Genomic DNA, 24,844 nt, shown 5'->3' on the forward strand with positions numbered 1-24,844 from the left:
TGAAGTCAAGTTTTCACATTTCTGAGTTAACAGTTGTTTTGAGCGTGGCACAAATCATGCTTCATTGACAGCATGGCCAATGTTGAATGTTTATCATTTTAAACTTGGAAACGAGCCCCTTAATCACAGATTTGGGACCACACAGCCACTCCACTGAATAGCAGGCGAGTGATTGCTTTGCAAAGCTTGTAGAGTTAGCCACTGTCACTGATTCAACCACTCATTGTTGAATTTGCCATTTCCAACTTGTTGTGTAATGTTTATGTCCAATGGCCGATGATCACCAATATGTTTTATCTATAATGTCTCTTCCTTATTTCTCATTTATTTTTATATAACCTTTATTTAACTAGGCAAGTCAGTGAAGAACAAATTCTTATTTACAATGACGGCAAATCCCGGCAAAACCCAGACGACGCTGGGCCAATTATGCGCCGCCCTATGTGACTAGCAATCACGGCCGGTTGTGATACAGCCTGGAATCGAGCCAGGGTCTGTAGTGACATCTCTAGCATGTTTATAATCTACATAGTTATTACCCCCCCTAAACCTGAATCTCAACGTAGCTTTATGATCTTTCTTACCACTATTAATTTAGGGTTCTAATCCCCCTCTTTGAAAAACTCCCCATTGTGAACAAATCTTTTACATTCCTGAACCTTCACTATCTTTATCCTTAAACTACCCACAATAGCTATGATCTATTGTTATTCTCAGTGACCTTCAAATCAAATCCAACTTTATTTCTCACATGAGCCAAATTCAACAAGTGTAGACTTTACCGTGAAATGCTTACTTATACAAGCCCTTAACCAACAGTGCAGTTCAAGAAGAGTTACCTTCCTGGCCATATTAAAGTGTTATACTTAAATACAATTTTGGAGCCAGTTTTCATATCTTTGGTAATGCAAACATGTATTTATTATATTATATTTCTCATTAGACAGCAGTATACCATTCTGCATCCCACTGCTGTAGAAAATAGTACAAATAAAGAACAACCCTTGAATGAGTAGGTTTGTCCAAACTTTTGACTGGTACAAACATAACATTGAATCTTCAACTCACCTTCGAATAACTCCATGAGGAAGAAATTATTCACAGATTATCTTTGAGGTGTTCTGTCTTCAGGATGTTCTGGGCTGATGGCTGTGTGCGAACAGAGTGGCAGTTGAGTGAGCTGGGGCCTTTTATGGCCCTGCCTCTGGGAGCCTGTCAGCTTGAGACATGATGAGAAAGAGTGAGAGAGGGCCTACCTGTAAGATATTTTGTGAATAGTGCTATAAAACATACTTCAATTTGAAGAGGTTTTTGACCACTCAGGGAGCTAATCACAAACACTCATTAAAACAGAAACAAATTATTGTCTACTCTAAAGAATGTGAATTTGGTAATCAAAATGCTTTTTGATATGTTTCAAAACGTGACCGTTTCGAGAGGTTTCTGGACACTATAGGGGACGCCTTGGCCTTGTTATGGATGAACGTCTATAAAGATAGATTGGTATAAGATATCTGATCCATTTCTGGGGCACATGTTGACAAGATGTTGTGGAATCACAGAAGGGGAATATTGACCAACTGAGAATCTCAGTGTACAGCTCAATAAACACAATAAGGCGTTTTGTTCCATTTCAGTCTTCTCTGATGTGTTTAAAGTGTCATATTGGGATGCAAACTAAAAATTGAATAAATGTCAACTCTATATCTGACATTATACTTTCGTCTTTTTTTTAAGCCCATAACCATGTGTGTGAGGTGTATACTTTTGTTTTGCAGTAGATTTTTTATAGACTACCAAGAAACACTCTGTGTGACACTGATTTAGCCGACTGCAGTAAAAGGTTATTAAATCATTAGTAAAGGGCCACATTGTTAAAGAGTACAATTACATTTTTTAGGTGGTTTTTAGCCTGTCAATCCTTTATTGCTTCATAAGCAGAAAAATTGTGGGTTCCGAAGTCATTAAGCAGGTTGTGAACCTAGGGTCACCTTACGTTCATAATATTTAACGCATTAAGGAGTTATCTGTTAGACACCTCGAGAGGAGGAGAGAGTGATTTAGTCCCAAGCTTGCAGAACCCGAAAGCTGCTTGTAAATACCCCTGCACCCAAGCCCCCACACATTTTATTTAACTAGGCAAGTCAGTTAAGAACAAATTCTTACCTACAATAACGGCCTGCTTGACCGCTGCGCCACTCAGGAGGTCTCCTCTCTCTCTCTCTCTCTCTCTCTCTCTCTCTCTCTCTCTCTCTCTCTCTCTCTCTCTCTCTCTCTCTCTCTCTCTCTCTCTCTCTCTCTCTCTCTCTCTCTCTCTCTCTCTCTCTCTCTCTCTCTCTCTCTCTCTCTCTCTCTCTCTCTCTCTCTCTCTCTCTCTCTCTCTCTCTCTCTCTCTCTCTCTCTCTCTCTCTCTCTCTCTCTCAATTCAATTCAATTCAAGGGCTTTATTGGCATGGGAAACATGTGTTAACATTGCCAAAGCAAGTGAGGTGGACAACATACAAAGTGAATATATAAAGTGAAAAACAACAAAAATTAACAGTAAACATTACACATACAGAAGTTTAAAAACAGTAAAGACATTACAAATGTCATATTATATATATATACAATGTACAAATAGTTAAAGGACACAAGATAAAATGAATAAGCATAAATATGGGTTGTATTTACAATGGTGTTTGTTCTTCACTGGTTGCCCTTTTCTCGTGGCAACAGGTCACAAATCTTGCTGCTGTGATGGCACACTGTGGAATTTCACCCAAAAGATATGGGAGTTTTTCAAAATTGGATTTGTTTTCGAATTCTTTGTGGATCTGTGTAATCTGGGGAAATATGTCTCTCTAATATGGTCATACATTGGGCAGGAGGTTAGGAAGTGCAGCTCAGTTTCCACCTCATTTTGTGGGCAGTGAGCACATAGCCTGTCTTCTCTTGAGAGCCATGTCTGCCTACGGCGGCCTTTCTCAATAGCAAGGCTATGCTCACTGAGTCTGTACATAGTCAAAGCTTTCCTTAATTTTGGGTCAGTCACAGTGGTCAGGTATTCTGCCGCTGTGTACTCTCTGTGTAGGGCCAAATAGCATTCTAGTTTGCTCTGTTTTTTTGTTAATTCTTTCCAATGTGTTAAGTAATTATCTTTTTGTTTTCTCATGATTTGGTTGGGTCTAATTGTGCTGTTGTCCTGGGGCTCTGTAGGGTGTGTTTGTGTTTGTGAACAGAGCCCCAGGACCAGCTTGCTTAGGGGACTCTTCTCCAGGTTCATCTCTCTGTAGGTGATGGCTTTGTTATGGAAGGTTTGTGAATCGCTTCCTTTTAGGTGGTTGTAGAATTTAATGGCTCTTTTCTGGATTTTGATAATTAGTGGGTATCGGCCTAATTCTGCTCTGCATGCATTATTTGGTGTTTTACGTTGTACACGGAGGATATTTTTGCAGAATTCTGCGTGCAGAGTCTCAATTTGGTGTTTGTCCCATTTTGTGAAGTCTTGGTTGGTGAGCGGACTCCAGACCTCACAACCATAAAGGGCAATGGGCTCTATGACTGATTCAAGTATTTTTAGCCAAATCCTAATTGGTATGTTGAAATTTATGTTTCTTTTGATGGCATAGAATGCCCTTCTTGCCTTGTCTCTCAGATCGTTCACACCTTTGTGGAAGTTACCTGTGGCGCTGATGTTTAGGCCAAGGTATGTATAGTTTTTTGTGTGCTCTAGGGCAACAGTGTCTAGATGGAATTTGTATTTGTGGTCCTGGTGACTGGACCTTTTTGGAACACCATTATTTTGGTCTTACTGAGATTTACTGTCAGGGCCCAGGTCTGACAGAATCTGTGCATAAGATCTAGGTGCTGCTGTAGGCCCTCCTTGGTTGGTGACAGAAGCACCAGATCATCAGCAAACAGCAGACATTTGACTTCGGATTCTAGCAGGGGAGGCCGGGTGCTGCAGACTTTTCTAGTGCCCGCGCCAATTCGTTGATATATATGTTGAAGAGGGTGGGGCTTAAGCTGCATCCCTGCCTAACCCCACGACCCTGTGTGAAGAAATGTGTGTGTTTTTTGCCAATTTTAACCGCACACTTGTTTGTGTACATGGATTTTATAATGTTATATGTTTTACCCCCAACACCACTTTCCATCAGTTTGTATAGCAGACCCTCATGCCAGATTGAGTCGAAGGCTTTTTTGAAATCAACAAAGCATGAGAAGACTTTGCCTTTGTTTTGGTTTGTTTGGTTGTCAATTAGGGTGTGCAGGGTGAATACATGGTCTGTTGTACGGTAATTTGGTAAAAGCCAATTTGACATTTGCTCAGTACATTGTTTTCATTGAGGAAATGTACGAGTCTGCTGTTAATAATAATGCAGAGGATTTTGCCAAGGTTACTGTTGACACATATTCCACGGTAGTTATTGGGGTCAAATTTGTCTCCACTTTTGTGGATTGGGGTGATCAGTCCTTGGTTCCAAATATTGGGGAAGATGCCAGAGCTAAGTATGATGTTAAAGAGTTTTAGTATAGCCAATTGGAATTTGTTGTCTGTATATTTGATCATTTCATTGAGGATACCATCGACACCACAGGCCTTTTTGGGTTGAAGGGTTTTTATTTTGTCCTGTAACTCATTCAATGTAATTGGAGAATCCAGTGGGTTCTGGTAGTCTTTAATAGTTGATTCTAAGATCTGTATTTGATTATGTATATGTTTTTGCTCTTTGTTCTTTGTTATAGAACCAAAAAGATTGGAGAAGTGGTTTACCCATACATCTCCATTTTGGATAGATAATTCTTCGTGTTGTTGTTTGTTTAGTGTTTTCCAATTTTCCCAGAAGTGGTTAGAGTCTATGGATTCTTCAATTGCATTGAGCTGATTTCTGACATGTTGTTCCTTCTTTTTCCGTAGGTAATTCTGTATTGTTTTAGTGATTCACCATAGTGAAGGCGTAGACTCAGGTTTTCCGGGTCTCTATGTTTTTGGTTGGACAGGTTTCTCAATTTCTTTCTTAGATTTTTGCATTCTTCATCAAACCATTTGTCATTATTGTTAATTTTCTTCGGTTTTCTATTTGAGATTTTTAGATTTGATAGGGAAGCTGAGAGGTCAAATATACTGTTAAGATTTTCTACTGCCAGGTTTACACCTTCACTATTACAGTGGAACGTTTTACCCAGGAAATTGTCTAAAAGGGATTGAATTTGTTGTTGCCTAATTGTTTTTGGTAGGTTTCCAAACTGCATTCCTTCCATCTATAGCATTTCTTAATGTTACTCAGTTCCTTTGGCTTTGATGCCTCATGATTGAGTATTGCTCTGTTTAAGTAGACTGTGATTTTGCTGTGGTCTGATAGGGGTGTCAGTGGGCTGACTGTGAACGCTCTGAGAGATTCTGGGTTGAGGTCAGTGATAAAGTAGTCTACAGTACTACTGCCAAGAGATGACCTATAGGTGTACCTACCATAGGAGTCCCCTCGAAGCCTACCGTTGACTATGTACATACCCAGCGTGCGACAGAGCTGCAGGAGTTGTGACCCGTTTTTGTTGGTTATGTTGTCATAGTTGTGCCTAGGGGGCATATGTGGGAGGGGATGCTGTCACCTCCAGGCAGATGTTTGTCCCCCTGTGTGCTGAGGGTGTCAGGTTCTTGTCCGGTTCTGGCATTTAGGTCGCCACAGACTAGTACATGTCCCTGGGCCTGGAAATGATTGATTTCGCCCTCCAGGATGGAGAAGCTGTCTTCATTAAAATATGGGGATTCTAGTGGGGGGATATAGGTAGCACACAGGAGGACATTTTTCTCTGTTAGGATAATTTCCTTTTGAATTTCTAGCCAAATGTAAAATGTTCCTGTTTTGATTAATTTAATGGAGTGAGTTAGGTCTGCTCTATACCAAATTAGCATACCCCCTGAGTCCCTTCCCTGTTTCACACCTGGTAGTTTGGTGGATGGGACTACCAGCTCTCTGTAACCTAGAGGGCAACCAGTGGGTCTGTCTCCTCTATACCAGGTTTCTTGCAGGATGACAATGTCTGTGTTACCGATTTCTTTGGTGAAGTCCGGGTTTCTGCTCTTCAGGCCAAAGGCAGATGACCTCAGGCCTTGGATATTCCAGGATGATATAGTGAATGCTTTTTGTTCCATAGAGTGTCCAATGTTGTTGGTCGTGGTTTGGCCTCAGGCCAGTAAGTGTGAGCAGAGCCTGCTGAGCATCTGGTACATGCCATTGGCTTGGGCGAGTGTGAGAGTGGGGGTTGAGACTGTTTGCCCGCTCACTACCTGGGCGTATGTGTGGCTTCCATGTTGAGGCCCTCTTTGCGGGGGTGGGGTGCATGGGGTGGGCAGGAGTGGCATAGGTCTGATCTGAGGGGGCCTAAATGGGGTGTGGGCATGGTTGACGTGGGGGGGTGTTGATTGGTTGGGGTGGGGGTGTGGATGTGTCTGGGTGTGCGGTGGTCTGGATGTAATTCCTCTTGGCGTGGGTCCTCTATGTGTAGGTCCAGGGGGTCCTGCAGGTCTGGGAGAATGTCTCGCCGGTCTGGGTGGGGTGTCTATTGATCTGTTGCTCCTGTGTGAAGTGTTGGGGATACGTTTGAGAGCGATGTCCTTTAGAGTTCGGGCAAAGGTGGGCACTGCTGCCTTGTAGAGGTGGACCTGGTCATAGAGGCTGTTCAAGTCCAGGGTGGAGTGGTGGGCCAGGAAAACATTTGGTTTTGAGGCACAGTCACGGGAAATACTTGCATTTACCCGCTGTATTGTGGCAGGGTGGAAGTCTTTTCGTGGTTGCAGGGTGGAGATAACAACTTGTGCGTTGGGGAAAGTAGAAGAAGCCTTTTCAATCACTCCCTTCAGTGCTGTGGCCACTCTTTCTTGCTGTGCTCTCAGGTCGTTTGTGCCTGTGTGTATTATTATGTGGCTGGGTGACCCTAGTTTGGCCTCAGACAGAAGGTCTAGGGCGCGCTGGGTGTTTGGACACCAGAGTTTAGACACACTGTGTTTGGGAAAAAGTTTTTTTCTTCTATATATTTCCCATTTGAGTCCATAAGTAGTACAATCTGTGTCTTGTGTTTGTCCTCAGTGGGTGTGGGGGGTTGTCAGAAGGGCTATCAGGCAGGCTGACAGGGGGTGCTCAGAGGGGTGAGTACCGCTGGGCTTGGGGTTCTTCATTTGTCTGTTCTGCTGTGATGTCGACTCTATGGTCAGGGTCTGGTGTGGACTGTTCTGCTGTGGTGTCGAGACTTTTGTTTGGTGCTGAGGTGGGCTGTTCTGCTGGCTTCTCTGTGGGGGTGGCCACCTCTCTAGTGGGTTGTTCTCTGTCGCACGCCGTCCCCCTCAACCTCTCCTCCATCCCCCTCACCCTCTCCTCCATCCCCCTCAACCTCTCCTCCATCCCCCTCAACCTCTCCTCCACCAGCAGTCTGACACTCTCCTCTAGTGCTCTGTTCTGCTCCTCTTTCTCCTGTTGTATTTGTCTCACCACTGTCCAAAGTGCAGATATGTCTCTGTCCACCTCCAGCTCTCTGGGTCTGGTTAAGGGGCTGTTGTTGTGCTGGACTGTTGTCTGGGTCTGTGCTGACTGAAGTGTAATCACCTGCTGTTCCAGCTCCACCTGCCTTATCTCCAGCTGGGTGAATTTGTCCTTCATTTCAATGAGGGAGTGGTAATCTGTGCTGGGAGGTTGACTCTCTGCTGGGGGTTGCTCGTCTGTGGGGTTACATAATGAAGAGGTCTGGTCTGACCCGCTCGGTGTGGGGGTATCTTTATCAAGGGAGAGCTTCTTCTGCTGGGCTAATTCTTTGATTAGGTGAAAGTCCAGCTGAAACTGTTTGTGATTACCATGTGCCATTACTGTTCCGGACTTATAGATATTTATATTACTTGACCCAGAGTCCTCGTTATCAAGTATTCTGAGTTTCCACCCCTCGTTAATCCCCGCTCTCGTAACAAGGGGGTAGTGTGCTAATATAGCACTGTGCCATGCCAGGGGATGGTTTGTGTGGAAGATAAGGTTGCTGATGTTCCCATTTTTGTAATAGTCAGCAAAAAGTGTCTCTTGATTTTCCATAAGAAGCTTCATTTTGTAATCTTTTCTTGCCTTATTATTCTTTACATGCACAGGGTACTGTATTTTAATTACCTCTGAACAGCAGGAGGGAGCTTCTAAGGCCTCTCCATTTGGTTGGGGTAGACTGTGTGACTCTCCTGCCATTGTTGGGCTAATGGGCTTTGACACCTCTCACTTGACACGTCGGTGCTAGTTGAAGCTGTATCAAGCTTGGCAGAATTATGTTAGAATTCAGTCCTTATAAAGTAATGTTGTGTATTTCTTCTATCTCTCTATAGTGCTGTTTCTTACATTTTACATTACATTTAAGTAATTTAGCAGACGCTCTTATCCAGAGCGACTTACAAATTGGTGCATTCACCTTATGACATCCAGTGGAACAGCCACTTTACAATAGTGCATCTAAATCTTTTAAGGGGGGGGGAGTGAGAAGGATTACTTTATCCTATCCTAGGTATTCCTTAAAGAGGTGGGGTTTCAGGTGTCTCCGGAAGGTGGTGATTGACTCCGCTGTCCTGGCGTCGTGAGGGAGTGTGTTCCACCATTGGGGAGCCAGAGCAGCGATCAGTTTTGACTGGGCTGAGCGGGAACTGTACTTCCTCAGTGGTAGGGAGGCGAGCAGGCCAGAGGTGGATGAACGCAGTGCCCTTGTTTGGGTGTAGGGCCTGATCAGAGCCTGGAGGTACTGAGGTGCCGTTCCCCTCACAGCTCCGTAGGCAAGCACCATGGTCTTGTAGCGGATGCGAGCTTCAACTGGAAGCCAGTGGAGAGAGCGGAGGAGCGGGGTGACGTGAGAGAACTTGGGAAGGTTGAACACCAGACGGGCTGCGGTGTTCTGTTCTGTTTCTTGTATTATGGCCTCTTGTTTCTTTAGAGGTTTCACTTTGTTGTCCTTTTTCTTTTCCTTTTTCTTCTGTCCTTATTTTGTCTTCCTTTCTTCTGTTAACTAGATATTTCTTGTTGTTATTCTTTGTAAGCTAGCTAGCTTCTTCCAGGAGAGTCCCTAGCAACTGCTTAGCAACAAGTAAACAATTCAGCTAGCAATTCAGCTAGCTAAGATAACTGTACAATTTTATGAAAAATAGTTACTTTTTCAAAAGCCTGTCTTTTTGGTTTGTTCCTTGTTTTGTCTTCTATTGAGTCTTGCAGTTTTCTCTTGATTTTTCGATGTACTTCACTCTAAAAAAACATTTAAATCTCAATATATACAGGAGCTCATTTTTCAGCAGCTGCTCAATTTGGAAATCCGGAACACACACACATCTCTCTCTCTCTCTCTCTCTGACTATGCAATATATTAATCATTCAACTATGACACTAATGTTTATGACTAAACCTTTATATAAATCATATATATTATTGTTACACAATACTATGTATAAACCTTTATATAGCTCACCAATATTATTATTACACAGGTATAAAAAGCTAGTATACATACACCAAAGACACAGCTTAAAGTGAATGGAAAAATGTTTTGCCTAACTGAAATTCCTCCTTACCGTCATCTCTGCTAAACAAGACCATGACGAAGACACGGAATGTTTGAAACAGCATACCAAGCAGCTACGCAAAACGGTCTTGAGTGACAGCTAATCTGCCCAATTAGCTTATTCCCTTGAAATTCGACACTCCACATAAGGGGTTACCCATGACTCGGCCCATGTGGCAAATGGCTTATTTGTACAGATGCCTACAGTAGCTCTGATTGGCTATGGCGCACTGGTCCCGGACAAGACAGATGTTTTATTGGGTTTTATTTACTGCAGTGTCTATTAATTGTCCAAATGCACAGCCGTTTTCCCACTCTATAGTGCTATAGAATTTTCACAAATGCCTTAGTACTGTATATGTTATTCCCAAACACTTTAATTTACAGCATTCTTAATTTACAGCATTCTCCTCACTCAGACAACAAAACATTTCCAAATGTTGCCCAATTGTTGCCCATTTTCTGTTAAGGTATCTTTACTTTTACTCAAGTATGACAATTGGGTTCTTTCCCCACCATTGCTGGTCGGCCATATTGGCCACCCCCAGTAGGAATGTATGGAATTCTACAGTATTTCAATTAAATGTTTCAAGGCCAAAATAACATGCATTTAAGTATTGTTTTTAATGGGGACAGTAACAGTAGTATCAACAACAACAAAAATATGCTAAGGGGGAAAAAATCATTCAAAGTTGTTTATTTTTTATTAGCACACATAATATAATTGAAAATAATGAATTAAGGTGTCTATAACATAATAAACGTATCAAAAACGAAAGTAGACATTTATAAAAACATTTATATAGCTTTAAAAATATTTTTTACAGTGGAGGAGTACCAAGATTGATGCCCGATTGCTTCATTGCCTGTCAGTCATCCAGGTTTTATACACATCACTGCCTGGTCAAAACCCAGACAGGGCTGTGAAGCGCAGAGCCGGAGCTCTGATATTATGTATAGCGTGTTAAAGGCGGTCCGGTACAGTACCTGCACATATTATAACAATATTTTGATAATATTTTGTGACGTTAGGGCTTTTGACAGCACAGGCGCAATGGAACGAGATAGCTGCCAAAAGGTTGAATGTTAGGATCGTAAGAAAAGCTCTGCATTAAACGTTAACATTAAATTAGATCTGTAAACGTACAAACCCTATGTTACAACTATGAATGGACATTTACACGATCAATTCTCCCTTTATTCTGTTACATATATTTTTTTTATGTGTACAAACTTTTGTCAGTAATGTGGCATCTGCAAAGGACATGAACAGAAAGTAGCTAGTTGAAGTTAGTTAGTCAATCAACCAACTCCAGCCCAGACGTTAGAGTTCCTTTGCAGCTTCCGGTTTTAATTCCAAAATAAAAGTGCATTCAATACCGACATTATACCGGTAGATGGCGTAGTATAGGCTTGGGCCTTCAGCAAATGACTTTTGTGAGAACGATAAAGACACAGAAGAGCCTTGTCTAGAATTACCTCCTGAGCTGCAAAATAGAAAGTAAACATGATTTAGGCCTATTCAGCTACCTAAATATGCCATGTTGTTGTGTGTTATTTACTGGCCATATAATTGCATAATTTATTTGTATAGCTGTGTGGGGCTACTGTGGTGATCATGCAACCTAATGAATAACACTTTTTACAGTATTTGGGAGCACAGACTGTAGGCCTGATGTTGGGAATTTTGACTGTTGTATTAGTGAATTCCACTCTACTGTATATGTAGGCTTGTTATAGCTATTTGCGTTGCACAACCCCGTCACGCAGAGGATATATCCATATCAATAAATGAGACAAAACAAAATATTGATTAAGTGTTGGCTATAACCTGTCCTGAGGGAAATAGCCAAGGTGCCCCAAATGGTCAAAACTATCTATAACCTATTATTATTGCCAGATCTGTTTTTACTAACAGCCACTGTACATCCTTCAACTATTTAGTGAAAACATTATATAGAGGCTATATTTAGAGGCCTGTGAGCTAGGGTCTCTTTTTAAGGCGAGCCCTATAATTTAAAACAAACGTTATTTTCTAAAATGATTCCATAAGACACCAGTACCCAGCACCGAGCCACCAGCTTGTCCCAGAGGTAAATAAATCCAAATAATATCAGACTTTACTCTGATGCCCATTCCCCTCTTCTGTTGTCCTTTTTCTTCCTCTCCTCATCATGCACACTGCTCCCCAGACACTCCTAATTTCCCCCTCTTATCATCCTCTCCACAGGGTCCTGGCACCTATAGCTGGTTTCATGGATGAACTCTCACCAAAACTTGTAAATAAGACTTAGTTCATAACTGACTTGCCTAGTTAAATAAAGTTTCAATAAAAATAAAATACAAAAATGAGAGGTAATGAGAATGTCATATATGGTAGACAAAAACGCCATACCATTTTTGGGAATCATATTCTAAAAGTCAGCCAAGTCTTAAGTTTTATTGGCGAATAACAACCAACTGAAATGTGTCTTCCGCATTTAACCCGACCCCTCTCAATCAGAGAGAACTTTTTTTTAACCCTTTTGTCCCCAATTGGTAGTTACAGTCTTGTCCCATCGTTGCAACTCCTGTACGGACTCGGGAGAGGCAAAGGTCAAGAGCCATGAAACACGACCCAGTCAAGCCGCACTGCTTCTTGACACACTGCTCGCTTAACCCGGAAGCAAGCTGTACCAATGTGTCGGAGGAAACACCATCCAACTGGCGACAGTGTCAGTGTGCATGCGCCCGGCCCGCCACAGGAGTCGCTAGAGAGCGATGGGACAAGGACATCCCGGTTGACCAAACCCTGCCCTAACCTGGACGACGCTGGGCCAATTGTGTGCCGCCTCATGGGTCTCTCGGTTGCGTCCGGCTGCGACACAGCTCGGGATCGAACCCGGATCTGTAGTGACGCCTCTAGCACTGCGATGCAGTGCCTTAGACGTCAGTGCCACTCGTGAGGCCCCCTAACCCTGCATTTCTAATAAAATAATTCCCTACAAACCTCACTACTCCCCCCCCACCCCACCCAAAAGACAACCCACTCCCCATTCCCGTCCAACCTCGCTGACCCTATCAAACTACCTCTCCCTTTATACATCATAGAGTTCACTAAATAATATGTTGAACCGTTTCCTCTACCATACATCCATTACACATTCCAGTACCATGTTTCCCTATCAATCTTAAGGATGGATTCAATCCCGTACGCACTAATCTCATCCTACACAACATAACCTCCCTTCTGTTCCCATTACATGAAACCATCTTCTGTACACATTTCCTTGTATTATAAAAATGTCTACCCTTACTACTTTCATCCCATTGTCTAACCCATTTTTCCTGAATCTGTACCTGTATATCCACAATATTATTTCCACTGCTCTTTTTGCTATTATATCTACTATATAATTTACATAAACACCTTTATGAGCCGGAATCCAACAGAACTGAATTTCAATACCATTTCTTTGTAACCCCATTTATTTCCAGCCGAACATATTACTACTCTTCTTGGTTGCTCCTCCTCTATCCATTGCAATCCAACAATTAATCAAACCATTTCTGTTGAATATGCAGATAAATCACTAGTTAGTCTTTTGCATAGATCCACATCCAACTCAGGAATAAATACACCTGCTCCTGTCTTCCCATTCATGGAATCCTTTCTTAACTGAACCATCTGTATACACTGCAAGACAAGAATAAAACGTTTGAACATATTAATCCACTATTGTTCCTACATTATCTTCACACCACTGTTTCTTTTCTTCTATCAGGCTAAGATCAACATGTGGTGTTGTATAGAACCACAGTGGCACATTTCCCTATTGCCACAGATGGCCCTACAACAACATCTCTGAGTCCATATTCATCAACCCTTTTTCCAATCTCTGGGCCAAAACCCTTCTTTTGATATCGTTCATAATCCCAACAGTCTTCCAATACTGTCCGTGTAGGATGATCTACCGTACTAGCCTTCAGGCTTGCCCAGTATGCCAGGACTAGCTTAACTCCAAGGGGAAGTTTCCCCAGTATCTCCTTGTAAAGTCTCAACCAGTGTAGTTTAAAAATGCACCATCGCACATCCTGAGTGCCCTCACTTGCATCATATCAAGGTGCAACAGCGATGTAAAAGCTGCAGAACCACATACAAAGCACCTGTAATCTACGGACGATCTCATCAAAGTTACAATAAATATTCAGTAAAGATTGCCAACTATTGTCCTCATAAGTTTTAATACTTTCTTACATTTAATACATGTCTCAATACATGTAATATGATGTCTCGTGTAAGCTGCATCAAACCATAGCCCCAAATACTTAAGTTCTGCTACTCTTTCCATTTGTTCTCCATATAATTGAACACTGACATCTTCCTTAATCTTTTTTTTTAGCAAACAACAAACATGTATGGCAAGATTTAGATCAAGATAACTTGAAACCCCATGAAAAGGACCATTCCTCCACTGCTACAACAGCACCTTGCATTTTCTCTATTGCATAAGAAATATTCCTTTCCAAATGGCACCATCATCTGCATATAAGGCCGCCCCTATATCCTGTCCAATATCCCCAAAGATATGATCACTCATCATCGTGAATAAGATGGGACTAATATCAGTACCCTGTGGAGTTCCATTTTCCACCTCGTATTCTCTTGATAACTCCAATCCCACCCTTACCTGGAAGGTTCAGTCAAGCAAGAAATCCATAATCCAGTTGTACATTCTCCCACTAATACCCATTCCATTCCATTTAATCTGTAGACCTTCCCTCCACATTGTATCATTTACTTTTCAATGTCAAAATATACTATTGACATCAATTCCTTCATTGCCAAATCTTTGGTCACCTCAGTACTAACTGTAACTAATTCATCAAGGGAAGTCCTTCCTTTTCTGAATCCACTCTGGTATGGACTTAATAGACTCCTATGTTCGAGATAATAAATCCATCTTCCTACAATCAACTTTTCCATTGATGTACAGAGATTTGATGTAAGTGCAAAAGGTCTATAATTAGCAGGACTGGATGGATCTTTACCAGGCTTCCAGTCAAGTGTCTACTTCTTCGTCTATGATATAATGGCAGTCCGCAAACCAACACTGAAGGTGCATACCGCCACCTACTGTGCTGGAGTGTGTGGTCAATCACAGTTTACAACATTTCTAAATCATATTACCTAACTCAGTACTTCTGAGAAAATAAAAAAAGAGCCCTTACTAACTTCTAATAGACACTCCCACATCCCCAAAATCCCTTCCAAACCCCTCAAACCTCAATGACCCTACACTCTTTCCCTCGCCAACATACTTACAACAATATAACAACACATGCTCCACCGTTTCATTGACCAGACACAAACCATTCACATGCTTGCCGACTAGATATAAGGACGAGTTCAATGTACAATGTCCTAAGCGCAATCGAGAAAACACCACCTTCCTAATCTGACCTTTGAATCTTGGTCCACCGACCTTTCTTTGGAGGGCATATAAATGCCGGCTCAGAGTCCCATATCTTATGCCACACATCTATCCAAATGTCTCTGATCTTACATTTGGCCTCACCTCTCCCCAGTGGAACATTAATATCAATTATATCTTGTTTCAAAGCTCTTTTACAGAACTGGTCTACAATTTAATTCCCTTCCAAAGCCCGAATGTGCTGGGACCCAGCAGAATCTCACTACTACGCCCATTATCTCAATTCTCCATAATAACACGAATACCTCCAATAGTAGGTCACTCCTATTAGATTTACCAGATGATAAACTATTCAATACAGACAGAGAATCTGAGCCCACTATAATTCTAACAGGTTGTACGTCCTCCACCCACTGGAGGGCAACTATTATCGCCAACATTTCAACTGAGCATACTGACAGTTCATCTGTTAGTCTTCTACATATCTGCACATCAGATTCGGCAATGTAAACACCTGCTCCTGTGCGCCCACTATCCGGGTCCTTGGATCCATCTGTGAAAAGCAGTAAAAAAGCATAAAAATTTCTACCAATGTAATTGTCAACCAGTTTCTCTATATCACTGACATCTGATCAATCTTTCCTTTTGTCTACCAAGGTTAGATCAACAACAGGATATGGGAGTAACCAAGGAGGAACATCCCCTATCACCACAGAAGGGCCAACCTCCAACTCCCTAAAACCATTCTCATCAGCAAGCTTCCCAACCATTCTCATCAGCAAGCTTCCCAACTGTCCAACCAAAACCACCGACGCCGATACCGATACCGATTATTGGAGGGCCAAAAAGGCTGATACCGATTAATCAGCCGATTAAAAAAACATCTATTTGTAATAATGACAATTACAACAATACTGAATTAACACTTATTTTAACTTAATATAATACACAAATTAAATCAATTTAGCCTCAAGTAGATAATGAAACATGTTCAATTTGGTTTAAATAATGCAAAAACAAAGTGTTGGAGAAGAACGTAAAAGTGCAATATGTGCTATGTGAGAAAGCTAATGTTTCAGTTCCTTGCTCAGAACATGAGAACATATGAAAGCTGGTGGTTCCTTTTAACATGAGTCTTCAATATTCCCAGGTAAGAAGTTTTAGGTTGTAGTTATTATAGGACTATTTCCCTCTATACCATTTGTATTTCATTAACCTTTGACTATTGGATCTTCTTATAGGTGTAACGGATGTGAAATAGCTAGCTAGTTAGCGGTGGTGCGCGCTAAATAGCGTTTCAATCGGTCTAAAGTTATACTGTGACATTGGTGCCGTGACCCGGATCACTGGTTGCTGCGGAAAAGGAGGAGGTCAAAAGGGGGGTGAGTGTAATGGATGTGAAATAGCTAGCTAGTTAGCGTGGTGCGCTAAATAGCGTTTCAATCGGTGACGTCACTTGCTCTGAGACCTTGAAGTAGTGGTTCCCTTGCTCTGCAAGAGCCGCAGCTTTTGTGGCGCGATGGGTAACGATGATTTGTGGGTGACTGTTGTTGATGTGTGCAGAGAGTCCCTGGTTCGCGCCCAGGTATGGGCGAGGGGGACGGTCTAAATAGCGTTTCAATCGGTGACGTCACTTGCTCTGAGACCTTGAAGTAGTGGTTCCTCTTGCTCTGCAAGAGCCGCAGCTTTTGTGGCGCGATGGGTAACGATGTTTCGTGGGTGACTGTTGTTGATGTGTGCAGAGAGTCCCTGGTTCGCGCCCAGGTATGGGCGAGGGGGACGGTCTAAAGTTATACTGTGACATAGGCACTTTAGTATTGCCACTGTAACAGTATCGCTTCCGTCCCTCTCCTCGCTCGAACCAGCAACACAAAGACAACAGCCACCACATCGAAGCAGCGTTACCCATGCAAAGCAAGGGAAACAACCACCCCAAGGCTCAGAGCAAGTGAAGTTTGAAACGCTATTAGCTCGCGCTAACTAGCCAGCCATGTCACTTCGGTCACACCAGCCTCATCTCGGGAGTTGATGGGTTTGAAGTCATAAACAGCGCAATGCTTGACGCACAACGAAAAGCTGCTGGCAAAACGCAGGAAAGTGCTGTGTAGTTAACTAGTGATTATGATTGATTGTTTTTTTATAAGATAAGTTTAATGCTAGCTAGCAACTTACCTGGGCTTACTGCATTCGCGTAACAGGCAGTCTCCTTGTGGAGTGCAATGAGAGAGAGGCAGGTCGTTATTGCGTTGGACTAGTTAACTGTAAAGTTGCAAGATTGGATCCCCCGAGCTGACAAGGTGAATATCTGTCTTTCTGCCCCTGAAAAAGGTATTTAACCCACCGTTCCTAGGCCGTCATTGAAAATAAGCATGTGTTCTTAACTGACTTGCCTAGTTAAATAAAGATTAAATAAAGGTGTAAAAAAATTTAAAAAAAATAATAAATCGGCAAATCGACGCCCAAAAATACCGATTTCCGATTGTTATGAAAACTTGAAATCGGCCCTAATTAATCGACCGGCCTCTACTTTCAACCCAATAAGCTAATGACCATTTTTTTTACGCCGTATATCCAAAGGCATCTCACCTGCCTCCACTAGTAAGGCACATACAGATGTTAATTTAAATGCACCAATACACATCCTTAAAGCTATATACTGGTTTCTGTCCAGCTTCTGAAGCCAAGTCTTCGTCACTGTTCCATAAACTATACACCCGTAATCAATTGTCATCCTGATCAGAGCTCTACAAATATCCATCAACGATTGTCTGTCAGCACGCCATTCATAACCAGAGACTGAGCGCATACACTTTGTTTCAGCATTCATGACATGATCTTTCCGTGTACGGTACCGGTCAGACACACCTACTCATTCAAGAGTGTGCAAAGCTGTCATCAACGCAAAGGGTGGCTACTTAGAAGAATCTCAAATATATTTTTGATTTGTTTAACACTTATTTGGTTACTACATGATTCCATATGTGTTATTTCATAGTTTCTGTCTTCACGATTATTCTACAATGTAGAAAATAGTGAAAATAAAGAAAACCTTTGAATGAGTGTTCAAACTTTTGAATGGTACTGTATTTCTTAAACTCCTGACCGTTAGCAATAAGGTTTCTGGTATTCCTCTGAACGATAACATAAAACCTTAACTCTAATTATCATCATACGGAGACATTCCATCATTAGTATTATTAGGAGTCAACATATCAACAATCATGAAGACAGTAACATCTTTCACTCCTAAAAACTCTGTTGCTGCTTCCACAATTATCTTCAATTAACAATTAACTTGGCAGTTCTTTCTACAAACGCAGTCATGTTGATAACCTTTCCAATTAAGGTTATGAAGTCAATCTGATGAACTATTAAGGTGTCCTTTTAAGCATTTGTGAGAGCAAGATTTCTGAACAGGTCTCGTATCCGTATCTGGACCAACTTAAGCAACATTTCCTACAGTAGGTCCCGTTATTCCAGGACTGACCCTATTATCTCTACCAATCTGCTTAATAGTTCCACCCATCTGCCTAATAGTTCCACCCATCTGCTTAATAGTTACACCCATCTGCCTAATAGTTCCACCCATCTGCTTAATAGTTCCACCCATCTGCCTAATAGTTCCACCCATCTGCTTAATAGCTCCACCCATCTGCCTAATAGTTCCACCCATCTGCCTAATAGTTCCACCCATCTGCCTAATAGTTCCACCCATCTGCCTAATAGTTCCACCCATCTGCCTAATAGTTCCACCCATCTGCTTAATATTTTACCCATCTGCTTAATAGTTCCACCCATCTGCCCAATAGTTCCACCAATCTGCTTAATAGTTCCACCCATCTGACTAATAGTTCCACCCATCTGCCTAATAGTTCCACCCATCTGCTTAATGGTTCCACCAATCTGCTTAATAGTTCCACCAATCTGCCTAATAGTTCCACCCATCTGCTTAATAGTTCCACCCATCTGCTTAATAGTTCCACCCTTCTGCCTTGCAGCCTCTGCATAAGAGACATGATGAGTGATTTTTATATCTTTGGGTCTCTCTAAGCATCTTTCTGAACCTGGCATCCACCAAATGCTGCACTGTGTTCCCCCCCACAATTACAACATTTAACCTTGACATTGTTCCCACATTCCCCATAATCATGGTCCCCTCCACACTTGGCACATCTTTCTTTCCTTTGCACAGAACCACATGTCCCATTCTTTGGTATTTAAAACACCTTAATGGAGGTGGAACAAACTCTAACAGTGAAAGCCAGGAAGCCCATTTGTACTTTCTTAAGTAAAACCCCCTCAAACATTAATAGTGACAGGCTTTCACTTCTCTGTCCCTCTTTCTTACTGAACAGCCTTTTGGCTTCAACCAATATGCCCCCTCTACATATCATCTATGGACATACAGTGCATTTAGAAAGTTGTCAGACCCCTTGACTTTTTCCACATTTTGTTACATTACAGCCTTACTCCAAAATAGATTAAATAGTTTTAAAAACTTTTTTCCCCACATCAATTTAGACAAAATACCCCATAATGACCTAGCAAAAACAGGTTTAAGTAATTGTTTTGCTAATTTATAAAACACAAAAACTGAAATATAACATTTACATAAGTATTCAGACCCTTTACTTAGTAATTTGTTGAAGCACCTTTAGCAGCAATTATAGCCCCGAGTCTAATTGGTTATGACACTACAAGCTTGGCACACCAGTATTTGGGGAGTTTCTCCCATTCTTATCTTCAGATCCTTTCAAGCTCTGTCAGGTTGGATGGTGACCGTTGCTGCACAGCTATTTTCAGGTCCAGGCTCTGGCGGGGCCACTCAGGAACGTTCAGACTTGTCCCGAAGCCACCCATGCATTGTCTTGGCTGTGTGCTTACGGTTGGTGGTCTGCTGGAAGGTGAACCTTCGCCCCAGTCTGAGGTCATGAGCGCTCTGGAGCAGGTTTTCACGAAGGATCTCTCTGTACTCTGTGCTCCGTTCAGCTTTCCCTCGATCCTGACTAGTCTCCCAGTCCCTGCCGCTGAAAAACATCCCCACACCATGACACTTCCACCACTATGCTTCCCTGTAGGGATGATGCCAGGTTTTCTGCAGACGTGACGCTTGGTATTCAGGCCAAAGAGTTCAATCTTGGTTTCATCAGACCAGAGGATCTTGTTTCTCATGGTCTGAAGGAACTTTAGGTGCCTTTTGTAAAACTCCAAGCGGGCTGTCATTTCCCTTTTACTGAGGAGGAGCTTCCGTCTGTCCACTCTACCATAAAGGCCTGATTGGTGGAGTGCTGCAGAGATGGTTGTCCTTCTGGAAGGTTCTCCCATCTCCACAGAGGAACTCTGGAGTTCTTTCAGAGTGACCATCTGGTTCTTGGTCACTTCCCTGATCAAGGTCCTTCTGCCCCGATTGCTCAGTTTGGCCAGGTGGCCAGCTCAAGGAAGAGTCTTGGTTGTTCCAAACTTCTTCTATTTAAGAATGATGGAGACCACTGTGTTCTTGGGGACTGTCAATGCTGCAGAAACTTTTTGATACCCTTCCCCAGATCTGTGTCTCGACACACTCCTGTCGCTGAGCTCTACGGACAATTCCTTCAACTTCATGGCTTGGTTTTTGCTTTGACATGCACTATCAACTGTGGGACCATATATAGACAGGTGTGTGCCTTTCCAAATCATGTCCAATCAATTGAATTTACCACAGGTGGACTCCAATCAAGTTGAAGAAACATCTCAAGGATGATCAATGGAAACAGGATGCACCTGAGCTCCATTTCGAGTCTCATACCAAAGGGTCTGAATACTTATGCAAATAAGCTATTTCGGTTTCTTTATTTTTAATAAATTAGCAGAAATGTATTAAAACCTGTTTTCGATTAGTCATTATGTGGTATTGTGTGTAGATTGATGAGGGAAAAAAATGTAATTTAATACATGTTTTAATATGGTGTAACGTAACAAAATATGGAAAAAGTAGATGGGTCAGAATGCTTTCCGAATGCACTGTACATATCGGAGATGGGATTTCTGCCATTGAACTACAACTCCATAAAAGCAGTGCAATCCAGTTACCTCATTTCCGCCTCCCGGTATATCTGTTTGATGCGCCCTGAACAGGCCCTTTTCCGGCTTTGAGAAGTGTGGTGCAGAACGGCAGACACAAGTGAGTGGAAAAATGTTACAATTTTCAAGGCCAAAATTGCATGAAAACGCACAATGTCCAACTATAGTACGTGTAACATTGCTTGTTTGACTTTGAGTCGGAAGTAAATCAGTTTATAGTCCGAAGTAGTTTTTAAATCACCCGAGTGTTTTTACCGGCCTTCAGCCGGGGCAGATGAACTTCATGCTTACACGTGCGACACTGCTAGTTGGCTTCCTATTTAGCGTCCTCCCGGGACCACTCGGAACATTGTTGCTTATGTAAGATGTTCAGTTTGGTGTTAAACACATGTTTATCTCATGTTTAGCTCATAATGACATTAGCCATAAATCGTTCGCTAGTAGACTCGGGCTGACTTTAGCCTTTTGGGCCTACTGTCGTGTCTGCTCTCATTCACATTGCCTTTAAGTTTTTATCCCGACTATTTAATATAATTTAACTACTGAAGCCAATATATTTGTGCTGTCCGTGTGTAGCCCAGCCCACGTTGCTATCACTAACGTTGACTGTATAATGGATAACGTTGGCTAGCAGGTGAGCTAGCTCTTCGTGTGTTACCAACAGTGGCAGCCATTCCTTCCTGATGTTGATGGCTTTATCATGAATCATTTTCTCATGTCACCTAGCATTATGCTAACTAGTTGAGCCGTAATGTGGTAGTATCAATATCGTGATGTGGTAATTTTTACTGTTTTTGATTTCACCTTTATTTAACCAGGTAGACTAGTAAATGAGAACTTGTTCTCAACAACTGCGACCTGGTCAAGATAAAGCAAAGCAGTTCGACACAAACAACAGAGTTACACAATGGAATAAACAAACATACATTGAATAATACAAAGTCTATATACAGTGTGTACAAATAAGGTATGTTAAGGGAGGGAGGCAATAAATGGGGCATAGTGTCGAAGTAATTACAATTTTGTAATATCATTGATTAGTGTGGCATACCATTTTTACCAGGCCTTTGCCATGGAACTGGGGTCAGACATTGTGGTACCTTGACTCTCGTAATTAAATCCATCAATATTACCTGACTAAATCTTCCGTTTTTCATCAGTGACTTCAGAGTCGTGGGAGACTGCCCCTGCAGTGGCTGAAACGCCAGAAATCAAGCTCTTCGGGAAATGGAGCACAGACGATGTTCAGATCAATGACATCTCCCTGCAGGTAGGGCACTTCAATGTTTGATTTGTGACTAGGCACTATAAAACACAATAGTTTTTTTTGTGTGTAAGCGAGGCTAGAGTCACGCCTTTACGACCCTCATTGTCCTGGTGTGCTAGAGTGCTCGCAGAGTAAACTTCTTTGCATATTCATTGGCTGTAGTCTCATGTGGCCCAGTCAATCACCAGCTCAGAAACATGAACATCGATGTATTCCCTGTTAACCTGGACATTGAAATGTAAGTTATTGGGAAGGGAACTAGTATTGAGGATGCTTTTTCCTTCAACTCAGGATTACATTGCTGTGAAGGAGAAGTACGCTAAGTACCTGCCACACTCTGGAGGCCGTTATGCTGCCAAGCGTTTCCGCAAGGCCCAGTGCCCCATTGTGGAACGTCTCACCAACTCTATGATGATGCATGGCCGCAACAACGGCAAGAAGCTGATGACCTGTCGCATTGTGAAGCACGCCTTCGAGATCATCCACTTGCTGACCGGGGAGGTACGTACCTTGTTCAAATTTTTTTTGTCCCAATGTCACCCCATCCCCCTTCATAGTGCACTGCTATGGTCCTTGGTCAAAAGTAGTGCACTAAATAAGGAATAGGGTCCCATTTGAAATGCGGACTTAGCCTTGAACTCCATGCCTGTCAGCTTCCCGCCACTATGCTGGTCTGTTTCAGTGACTGAGTATAATCCAGTGGAGGCTCAGATAGACCCAGCTCTAGGAAGCAGGGCTGCCTAAACAAATGGGCAACTCTGTGCCGAAAGGCCTGGAACAAACACCACGTGTATATTGTTCTGCTTTCTTACGTCCACGTCTATGTCCTGTTAGGTTCTTATTTTTCAGCGTAAATAAGCCACAGACTCTAGTGAAGCTTTAACCAAGTTTAATTCTGCCCAAAGGTCCTGTACAGCTGTAATCAGACAACCCAACATTTGTCCCATCCAGATTTTATCTCACTTAAGACTCTCCTTCTCTCCAATCCTTACATATTCCAGGCTCTACAGCAAGATAATAGAGGGTAACCGGATACCAAACATTTATTACTCAAGAGAATCTGCCCTCGCCACCTGACCTCAACCCCTCCATCTAATCCAGATGTCCACCTGTCTCCCCTCTATCAATATGTTGCTCTCCTCTTGTCACAACACATTCCACAGCTTTGTCTTTCTACAGAGACCCAGTCTCTTTCACTCCTTAATATACTATGCTCCTGATCTATCATGTCTTTTTCTCAATGTTCAAAATGTTGAATCCAACAGTACGCTCGGAGTGTCTTTGCCTGTGAGATTTGTACCCCTGGATTCCAGTACGGTTGTGGTGGTTGACTTTGTCTCCTCTGCCTTGTCCTCTCAGAACCCCCTGCAGGTGCTGGTCAATGCCATCATAAACAGCGGACCTCGTGAGGACTCCACCCGTATTGGTCGTGCTGGTACCGTTAGGAGGCAAGCTGTGGACGTGTCCCCTCTGCGTAGAGTCAACCAGGTAAAAGAGACTGCTACCACATTCTCCTCCAACTCTGCCTGTTGCCACTTGGTTCACTGCAAAATCTAGGCTACATTACAAGTGAAGTTACAGGAATATAAAACTTGTTTGTACATTTCTCTTTTGTGCACACGAGGCTAGAGTCACGCCATTACAAACTCATTGTCCTGGTGTGCTAGAGTGCTCGTAGAGTAAACATCTTTGCCTATTCATTGGCTGTAGTCTCTTGTGGCCCGGTCAATCACCAGCTCAGATACAGAACCTCCATTTTGACTTGTTTTGGTGTAAAGATTCACAACATAGTTTATTTATATTCTGTTTATGGCTGCTCACTGTCTTGTATCCTGTCTCAGGCGATCTGGCTCCTTTGCACTGGAGCAAGAGAAGCTGCTTTCAGGAACATCAAGACTATTGCAGAGTGCCTTGCCGATGAGCTGATCAATGCAGCTAAGGTGAGACTTTTTGTTGAAGGTGTAGTCTCAATTGTGATTTCAGTACCATACAGATTTGGTTTTGAACAAGTTGATCTGATTTTTCATATCTGCTGTTATGTTGGGAGGGTTTGTTCACCAGTGTTCATCTACATTTCTTCGGGGTTGACCAGTGTGTTTGTGTTTTGTCAGGGTTCTTCTAACTCCTACGCCATCAAGAAGAAGGACGAGTTGGAGAGGGTCGCCAAGTCCAACCGTTAAAATGGTTCCTTTCTATAAAAAAAATAAAATGAGGAAATACATTTGAAGACTTCCATTGTTTTTTAAAAGTTGAATGTGGTATGGTGTTTAGTAACACTTATGAAGGCCTGAATACAGGACGGTTAAGGAATGAGTCAAAGGTTTTAAATTCATTTATTTGATAATCTACTAAATTACTTGAATATAATTTAATGCAGCATTTTAGGTGCATACTATTGATTGGACTACTAAGTAAAAGGTAAATGTCAGTGCTTTATCGCTAATGAGGACTTTGCAACAACACCTAAGTACTGTGACAAACAATGCCAGTTTATTTTGAGTTACTGCACTAAATATACAGTGGGGCAAAAAGTATTTAGTCAGCCACCAAT

General features: G+C 42.2%; 1 protein-coding gene and 3 non-coding genes across 4 annotated transcripts; all 4 read left to right on the forward strand.

Moving 5' to 3' along the window:
- Window positions 1-20,969: 20,969 nt before the first annotated feature.
- On the forward strand, window positions 20,970-24,514 carry LOC118399150 (40S ribosomal protein S5). Its single transcript, XM_035794975.2, has 6 exons — window positions 20,970-21,126; window positions 22,187-22,296; window positions 22,585-22,794; window positions 23,653-23,781; window positions 24,135-24,233; window positions 24,405-24,514. Coding segments are annotated over exons 1-6 (618 nt in total). The 5' UTR covers window positions 20,970-21,125; the 3' UTR covers window positions 24,474-24,514.
- Window positions 22,363-22,494, forward strand: LOC118399673 (small nucleolar RNA SNORA3/SNORA45 family). The gene has a single exon (XR_004828881.1). It is a non-coding gene; the product is annotated as a small nucleolar RNA SNORA3/SNORA45 family (small nucleolar RNA).
- On the forward strand, window positions 22,950-23,076 carry LOC118399669 (small nucleolar RNA SNORA65). Its single transcript, XR_004828877.1, has one exon. It is a non-coding gene; the product is annotated as a small nucleolar RNA SNORA65 (small nucleolar RNA).
- LOC118399674 (small nucleolar RNA SNORA3/SNORA45 family) lies at window positions 23,912-24,042 on the forward strand. The gene has a single exon (XR_004828882.1). It is a non-coding gene; the product is annotated as a small nucleolar RNA SNORA3/SNORA45 family (small nucleolar RNA).
- Window positions 24,515-24,844: the final 330 nt, after the last annotated feature.

Source organism: Oncorhynchus keta, chromosome 20, assembly GCF_023373465.1.
Source record: "Oncorhynchus keta strain PuntledgeMale-10-30-2019 chromosome 20, Oket_V2, whole genome shotgun sequence".
Taxonomy (NCBI): Eukaryota; Metazoa; Chordata; class Actinopteri; order Salmoniformes; family Salmonidae; genus Oncorhynchus; species Oncorhynchus keta.

Bases quoted from the DNA above. Each gene is read 5' to 3' on its own strand.
- LOC118399150 (XM_035794975.2), top strand. The intron at 22,297-22,584 runs GTAGGGCACTTC...CCTTCAACTCAG, and splicing joins TCAATGACATCTCCCTGCAG to GATTACATTGCTGTGAAGGA. The intron at 23,782-24,134 runs GTAAAAGAGACT...ATCCTGTCTCAG, and splicing joins CTCTGCGTAGAGTCAACCAG to GCGATCTGGCTCCTTTGCAC.